Source organism: Aptenodytes forsteri, unplaced genomic scaffold (genome assembly GCF_000699145.1).
Source record: "Aptenodytes forsteri isolate BGI_AS27 unplaced genomic scaffold, ASM69914v1 Scaffold61, whole genome shotgun sequence".
Lineage (NCBI taxonomy): Eukaryota > Metazoa > Chordata > Aves > Sphenisciformes > Spheniscidae > Aptenodytes > Aptenodytes forsteri.
In genome coordinates this window covers 7,318,059-7,326,082 of record NW_008794443.1, presented here as the reverse complement: position 1 = coordinate 7,326,082, position 8,024 = coordinate 7,318,059, and the positions used below count along the sequence as shown (strand labels likewise).

At 42.1% G+C, this 8,024-nt stretch overlaps 3 protein-coding genes across 4 annotated transcripts in view; 2 read left to right on the top strand and 1 right to left on the bottom strand.

Moving 5' to 3' along the window:
* TXNL4B (thioredoxin like 4B) overlaps positions 1-2,195 on the top strand; it is a 2,895-nt gene extending 700 nt beyond the window's left edge. Inside the window, exons 1-4 of one of the 2 annotated variants that reach the window (XM_009289720.2) lie at positions 178-262; positions 346-511; positions 1,231-1,382; positions 1,833-2,195. In XM_009289720.2, coding sequence (XP_009287995.1) covers positions 380-511; positions 1,231-1,382; positions 1,833-1,998 — 450 coding nt within the window. In that variant the 5' untranslated portion in view covers positions 178-262; positions 346-379 and the 3' untranslated portion in view covers positions 1,999-2,195. Of the gene's footprint in view, positions 1-177; positions 263-345; positions 512-1,230; positions 1,383-1,832 lie in introns of those variants that run through there. The other variant, XM_009289721.2, reaches the window with a different exon arrangement.
* A 1,089-nt stretch (positions 2,196-3,284) lies between these two features.
* On the bottom strand, positions 3,285-7,047 carry LOC103907508 (putative protein FAM172B). The gene is made up of 2 exons (XM_009289719.2): positions 6,974-7,047; positions 3,285-4,594 (listed from the first exon to the last, which is right to left on the bottom strand). Exons 1-2 carry the CDS (start codon positions 7,004-7,006, stop codon positions 3,539-3,541), a joined length of 1,089 nt encoding a protein of 362 aa, XP_009287994.1. The 5' UTR covers positions 7,007-7,047; the 3' UTR covers positions 3,285-3,538.
* Positions 7,048-7,664: 617 nt separating this feature from the next.
* The window catches only part of SENP7 (SUMO1/sentrin specific peptidase 7), a 59,178-nt gene continuing 58,818 nt past the window's right edge, over positions 7,665-8,024 (top strand). Inside the window, exon 1 of the mRNA XM_009289718.2 lies at positions 7,665-7,681. The gene's annotated coding sequence lies outside the window, so the exon portion shown is untranslated. The remainder of the gene's footprint in view (positions 7,682-8,024) is intronic.

Sequence of the window (8,024 nt, the reverse complement as noted above, 5' to 3'; positions counted from 1 at the left end):
GGGTCCGGCGAGCCCCCCCGAGGCAGGCCCGGGCCGGGGGGGCGGTCTGCACCGGGGCCCCGCGGGGAGCCCCCGGGCCCTGAGAGGGGCTGCCGGTGGAGCCCTGCCGCTGCCCCTGCGCGGGGCGAGGCCCTGCGGGGGGAGGGCCATTACAGTCGGCGGGGGAAGGTTGCGCCTGGGCCCCGCCGCCCTGCTGGGCTAGGGCTGGGGCTGGGGCGTGAGGGAGACTGGAGCCCGAGGGGTTTGTCAGCCCGGTGTGGTGGTCGGTGATTTCTCTCTCTTTTTTTTAATAGCATGGAGAAGTTTCGCTGATTTTTGACGCAGTTCTTTTTTTCTAACAATCAGGTAGGGATTTTAGTGGAAGCCGTGGTCTGTCGGGATGAGTTTTCTGCTGCCCAAACTGACCTGTAAGAGGGAAGTGGATCAGGCAATAAAAAGTGTGGCCGAGAAGGTTTTGGTTCTCCGGTTTGGAAGAGATAACGATGCTGTTTGTCTGCAGCTCGATGATATTGTAAGAGCAATTTTTTCTTTTTTTTTTTTTTAATACACTCTACTAGTATACGTGTTGCATACAAGAGAATGTCATATGTTGCTTTTGGATAATATGGTGTGTCATGAAAATTTTGGTGACAAATGTAAAATTACATAATACTATATTCATAAAACGGTTTGAAAATTAAGCAAATGTTTATGTTATTGTGGTGGGTGTACAAAGTGCTTGAAGTAGATAAGACATGATATTCTAGCCCTGCTAGAATAGTCTGGAGAAGAGGAGGCTCAGGGGAGACCTCATCGCTCTCTACAACTACCTGAAAGGAGGTTGTAGCGAGGTGGGGGTCGGTCTCCTCCCAAGTAACAAGCGATAGGACGAGAGGAAATGGCCTCAAGTTGCGCCAGGGGAGGTTTGGATTGGACATGAGGAAAAATTTCTTTACTGAAAGAGTGGTTAAACATTGGAACAGGCTGCCCAGGGAAGCGGTTGAGTCTCCATCCCTGGAAGTATTTAAAAGACGTGTAGATGAGGCGCTTAGGGACATGGTTTAGTGGGCATGGTGGTGTTGGGTTGATGGTTGGACTTGATGATCTTAGAGGTCTTTTCCAACCTTAATGATTCTATGATTCTATGCTTAAACTGATAAGACATAAGGGAAATGGGCTTTATAAAGCTTGCCACCCTTTTTCCTCTTGTGTCTCAATCCATTTGTCATCCATCTTCCTCACTCTTTTCAGCTTGCAAAGACAGCTCATGACCTAAGTAAAATGGCAGTCATTTACCTGGTGGATGTGAACAAGGTTCCAGTGTACACCCAGTATTTTGACATCAGTTATATTCCATCTACCGTATTTTTCTTCAATGGACAACACATGAAGGTTGATTACGGGTATGTCATCCTACCTGTCATTATCTATTATGTCTGTAAGAATTATCAGTCTTTCTCTATGTTACCGTGTCTGGGGAAGGTAATGTTCGAAAGCTATAATGTTGTTACCAGCATCTGCATTGAGAACTCTGTAGGAAGCCAGAAGGACGTAAAATTAAGAAGTATTTTGAAATATGCTCTGATGCAATAAGTAGGTGTCAGCTGTGAAACATGCCTGACTCTGCAAAAAATAGTATGGTTGAAGTCTTAGACATGACTGTGCACCTTTTTGGACTTTGGAGGTCACAGTATATTCCTGACTTGGTTATGCCATTACCAGTGTGGTTCATTCTTTCAGAATGACCAAATCAGAACCCCTAATTTCATTATACATCTTTTCTTGTCTTTAGGTGTTTTTGCTTTGAACACTTTAACCTGACAATTCTACCTTTATCTTACGGTTATATTTAGGTCTCCAGATCATACCAAATTTGTAGGAAGCTTCAAAACAAAGCAAGACTTTATAGATCTGATTGAAGTGATTTACCGTGGAGCAATGCGTGGAAAGCTCATTGTGAGAAGTCCTATTGATCCCAATAACATTCCTAAATACGACCTTCTCTACCAAGGAATTTAATGGGTGGACCTGAGATAACGAGTTACGGAAATGGCCGGTGTTCTAGATCCCTTTTTTTCTTCAAGCATTTTTAGCCACCTCTGGCACCGTGGGACAGTTTGAGCATTTATGTTGAAGTATCATATTGGTCTCCTTCTGAAGACGGACATTTTGTCACCTCGTACTTCTCTCTTAAATAAAGCTACATGTTCACATGTAGAATTCACGCAAGTGACTATTCTTTGAGTTGCATGCTGACCAGCACCTACAAAACAGGCAGGTTGTATGCATCCTCAATGATGGCATCTCCAGTGCAACTTTCTCAAGTGAACTAAAGCACCGTGCAGTCTATTAATTGTCTATTTAGTACCACTTTCATTCAGATGCAGTAACAGTAAACCTATCTTTATTTAAAAAGTTATGCTTGCTCTCAAGATCATTCAACTGACTGTGCCTTTCCAATGGAATTTTACACTTTTACCCATTACTGGATAACGGGACGGAAGCTTTTTCAAACCGTATTAGAGATGACTGAAATCTGAAATGGATATAAACACAAAAGGGAAGTTGACACTCTCTTTTCTCTGGTACCCAGTATTACTGTTCAGCAATTTTTTTGACTGAGATGGGAACTGAAGGTGTAGGACAAGGTTTTGTCATCCTTCAAAGCTCTTTTGCAGCCACTGAGCACTTTTAATTCCCACAGGATTAAATTGGAAATTCAGAATAACTATTTTGTTTACATTCGCTTTAAAGGTTATTTGACCTTCTGCTTGTATAAATTGCAAACCTTGAGTGCAGACATTTGAAAACTGCCTCTACTTCCCACCTCTGTCTAAAATTAAACAGCTGAGAGAAAAGAGCAATGTCATTCTTTTGCATCAGTTTGGTAATTGCGGGTTGCTAGAGTATTGTATTTTTATAGCAGCTCATGCCCAGTAGCCTCACTGGCTTAGTTGGCTTTAAAAAGGAAATTACTTCAGCTCGCTGTATGGTGTTTGGGGCACACCGTCTCTGGCTGGAGGGAAGGCAGTAGCGTGTAGTTCCCTGAAGTATCGTTCAACTTAACAGTAAACGCTTCGAGGAGGAATGTGGATGCTCCAGCTCTTAGAAGATTTTAAACACTATTTGGTATACAGTGGGGAGGAAATAGATCCTTTACATGCTTTTTGTGTTCCGGATCTGTCCTTTTAATGAAAGCTGTGCACTTAAGAAGCAAGTGTTTTCCCCAATAGTTTAATTTGATTATAGAGCCATAACTGCAGAATGTTTATTTAAAGAATGATACAGATGAGAGTTGGTATACCTTAACATCTTTATTTTGTGCAACTTTAGGTTTCATAGCTAGCTGAAAGCTTGTGGCTTAAAACTTTCAACAATGCACTTCTTTCCTAATAGTTAACTTGTATTTATGTGTTTCTCAAAACCAAACAAACTAGCTTTGAACTTAGAACTGTTAAGTTGCTCCACAGTGAGGGGAAGGTCCTTAGATGACTGAAAGGTGCAGGGGCAGTTATGAAAGGAAGAGACCACTATCAAAAACAAATCAGTATACCTTTATTTATTGCCTCTTCTTCCTTGTGCTGCTTCTGGTTGCAACAGGCGAATGCCTAAAGGCTGTTGTGGTCTTGGCTTTCAGTGTGCTCTTCAGGTACTTAAAGATGGCATGTAAGCAGCAGGAGGGTGCTAAATTGTACTTTTCCGTTCCAGCAGAGACAGTAGGACAATCCACTTTCACGAGAGAACCTACAGCTTTATCTAGAGGCTTACTGTTTGATACCCATTCACGGCAGTATTTCCGTATCCATTCTCGTATTTGTGGATCGCTTCTAGTCTGGTGCTGTGTGTTGTGCATGGAGTCAATGAATGCCACAGAGTACACTCTATTCATTACCGCCCATTTTCTCCGCACCAGCAGATCAACAAACACCAAGCCACCATAGCCATGGGCAACGAAGGCCACATTCTTGGCTGCGCTCCTTGAAATGAAATGATCCCATACATACACAGTATGTTCCTCGGGGCTGCTGCTGCCCCTCTTGGGGATCCACCAGGCGGACTGCGTAGAAGTCAGTGATTCTTCCCTGGTAGAAAAGCTTGACCTCTCCTTTTCAGTCTTCAGATCAACAAAGTTGTCGTTGGGATTCAGTACAATCACTCCCCTGTGGCTTTGAAGGGCCATTTTGATGAATGGTATTTGTGTTCCATGCTCCAGACCCTCACTGACAATCATCCTTTGCCCCCACTGTCCGGCACGGAAAACTCCACGGTCTTGAAGAAGGACAATTAGGCTAGAGGAACTTGTTAGTGCATTCTCGCTCATGAAAAAGAAACTTCTTGGTTCATCCTCTGTAGCATCAGTTGGAATATAAACTTTCTGCAGCATACAGACTCTTTCCAGGAGCTCATAAACATATTGGGTAATCAAATGTCCCAAAACTTGATAGCGTTTATGATTCTGCTCATGTGCATTCTTGTAATAATTGAAAACAAAGGACTCATTTGTATCCAGATGCCTCAGTTCCCCTTTTATATCGAAGTCGTACTTCAGTTCCTCTTGATACTCTGAACCCTCTATTAGTTTCCTCAAGCTTAGTTCGTGCTGTATTTGTAACCACTACAAATTAAGAAGACTATGTCAATGTAGTGATAGACCTCCATACAACGCTTACATAAAGAAAACCTGTGGTATTAGAATGCAGATTTAAAAGTGGTTACAAACAAAATACTCGTTGATACAGACTATTTCTTGGTGGTCTGTAGTAAACCAGATGCTTGTAAAGCCTCTCACAGATTTCGGTTGCTAAATTCCAACAGCAGTACCTTAATACTAATCTCTCCAGTTATTCGTTCATCCTTGCAAGCACTTGCCACATGGAAGTTGTGGAATGGATGACAGAATAAGCTAGCCACTGTGATCCAGGAACAGGAGAAAAGAAAGTCCACGCAGCAAGCTTTCATGAGATTGGACTGAGGTCTCTAGTTTCAGCTAAGATAATTTTTCAACTTGTATGACTGATCAACGGATAAGAATTATACCAGGGAGTGGTTTCCATGCAACTGAAAAATTAAGCTTATCATAACCATTTTCCTAATAACTCTTCAGTCTACTACTGACTGTCCCTGGCTGTAGAATGGTAAACATGGGGTAACTTTGGTGTGGTTAGAATCCTACTTTTATAGGATTTTTGTCCTAACAGCAGAGATTTGCAGCATTAAATTCCCACAATTATCAATATTTTTTAAATGAATTTATCATCTTAACACAGTAACTTTGTTTTGGCAAATGGTTTATATGAAGTTATATTTGGCAAATACATTGGTACAAGCTACTATATACCTTTAAATTTTTCTTGCTGAACTAACAGGTTTTTAGAACACAGTAAATCACATTCTGACTATGTTAAAGCTCACTATACCATCTGATAAAGCCGATTACTAGGACAGAAAGCGATCTGAATATTTTCATGTAAGCGACTTGAGTTGGAGCCCAACTCCTTTAGGGAATGCAAGTTTCCTTGAGTAACCTGCTTAGCATATTGAAAATTACTTCTTACCCTTCCAAATTAACAAAAAAAAAAACCCAACCAAAAAAAAGCCAGTTCTTTGCTTTTCAACAGAGGAACACCATATACATTTTCCTTTTGAGCAATCTCCATTGGGTCAGAGATGTTAAGTCATCTCTTCAGGGTCATTCCTGTCTTCTGATTAATAGAGAGTAGACTAGAAAATGCTTCCTTCTCCTTTTTTATCTCATATAGTAAGTACACATAGAAAAGGGGAAGAAAAAAATCAGATTCTGTGAGATATAAACCATTTACTGCCTTGCCAGTTTCTTGGAATGGAAACAGCACAAAGAAGTTGCAAGCACATGCATTCATCTACGATTTTTTCATTCTGCAGGAAGGCATGAAAGACACAAAGGAGATGGGAGGACAGTCTATTTGCTATACTACTGAAATATGGGCAAGTCACACAAAAGAGGTCATATTTAGTAGGGAGGAAGCTACCCATATTCATGCTGTTTCCCCCAAGCAATGAAGCGGGAGAAAAATGGACGTGGTTTAAAGAAAGATGTCTGTGGAGAAGGGTGAAGCACAGAGGAAGCATTCCATAACAATTAGGAATAGGTAAGTGCAGTTTCCTCACAGAGTGGCATGCTGTCCAACACGTCTCTCTGTCCCGTTCTCTCCTCACCCCTAAAAGGTTGGAGACTGTAGTTTCCCAACATACTATGAACAGGAAGTTACTATGCTCCTACTTCAGCTACTAACAACAACATTGCTTTTTCAGTTCCGAAACAAAACAAGGATACGTGATTCCAGTTAAACCCTGTGTATGTAATATTGAACGTCTACTTAAATATCTGCTTTACAAAGCATTGTGAAAGGTTTCTGAAGATTTCAGCAAGCAGAAACAAAAAATCCAGTTTTACATCAGGCGTAGATATGACTTCCCTTCCTAAAATTGCCTTCAAGGTGCGAACTGAACAGTTTTGAAGCAATTTATAGTAGGTTATCACTTAAGAGTTCATTTGAATAGCACCTTAGAATCATATACTTATTAGCCTGGAGGACTGATTTTATTGTAGTAATGCCATTTATAGAATTAAAAAGCAGCAGTTACAGGTTGTTGTAGATACAGCTGCATAATGCATTTACTTCTTTTTGGCAAATGTACATTCTAAATCAGTGTTGACTGCAGTTTGTGCTTCATTGTCTATATATAAATGCAATATTCAAGGCTGTTTATCCTGGCAGCCTTTACAATTGCTATTTTGATTTTAAAAATTACTGTTGAGGGGGAAAAAAAAAATCCCTCTTTCCCTTCCTCCCACTTTTCTGTTTGGATTGTAAGATTCTTCAGCTGTAAATTTGGCTAGTGTTTGTTACAGCAGTTAGCATATTTGAAACACTGCTGCAGTATAAGTATTACTCTTTATGAGATTTTTCCATTTAAAAACAGTTTTCTCTATTCTAGTAAAGCCCAACATTACCGTATGCTCTCCTGTAAAATCTGTCATCATCATAGACAGAAATCTTTTTCACTCTGGGATTGTAGACAATTTCTCTGCATGAAAGAAAACAAACCCATCTTAGTTCAAGTTTTATTACTTTACGTATTTTATTCTAGGGTGTATCTATAAAATATATCAGTTGCTGATAGTTAAGGCCATCTAAAGCTGTTCAGATAATTCCAAGTTACAAGCTAACATCTCATGTTTGTAATTTACACCTGACCATAAGTTAAAGCTAAACTTCTTTGGTGTAAAACTAAAAAGTTGTCAAAACCGGTTTTGCACAGCCTCCCATTACTTGGTATAAAGGCACTACCAAGAGGACAAAACAGAAAGCTACACACAAAACTTACAATTGTGAAGCTGCCCCGAAAGAAAAAGAACCCACAAAACCCAACAAACAAACCTCTGTCTCCACTCGGCGGCGGGAGGATTTCCAAGGCCACCGGCTGAAAGCCGCGGCGACAGCGGGGGTTATGAGGGCGCTGCCCGGGGATGCCGAGGGCGCCCAGCTGCGCCCGGCAGCCGAACCTCCCCGGCTCCGGCTGGGAGGCGGGGGCGGGCGGTAGCAGCCCCCGCAGCAGCAGCGCCGGCTGGGAGCTGCCCTCCAGCGGGGGGGCCAGCCCGTCTCCTGGGGCCTGGCTGAAATGAGGGCTGAGGTCTGGCGGGGAAAGCGTGACTGGCAAGGTAGGGTTTAAACCCGGTTCGGTTGGGTTGTACGTTACTTCTTCAACAATATGGAGGTTTTCTTGATTCCTTCCACAAATTTTAGTATTTTCCCGTTTCCTTAACGTTTGCTAGCCTGCGCTTCCCTTAACTGTATTTTATCGCGTTCACAGAACCGCTAATTTTGTTACTGCTGATCAGTTTGTCAGGTGCAGAGAAACGTGCATAACAGCACGCCTGTGACACTGTCGTTTGCTCCGCGTCATTTGCATGTTTTTCCCTCGGCGGTTCGCTGTCGGGCTAAACCCAAGAAAGTTAAAAACCGGAGAGGCCGGCCGCGAGTGCGGCGAGGCGCGCCTGCGAA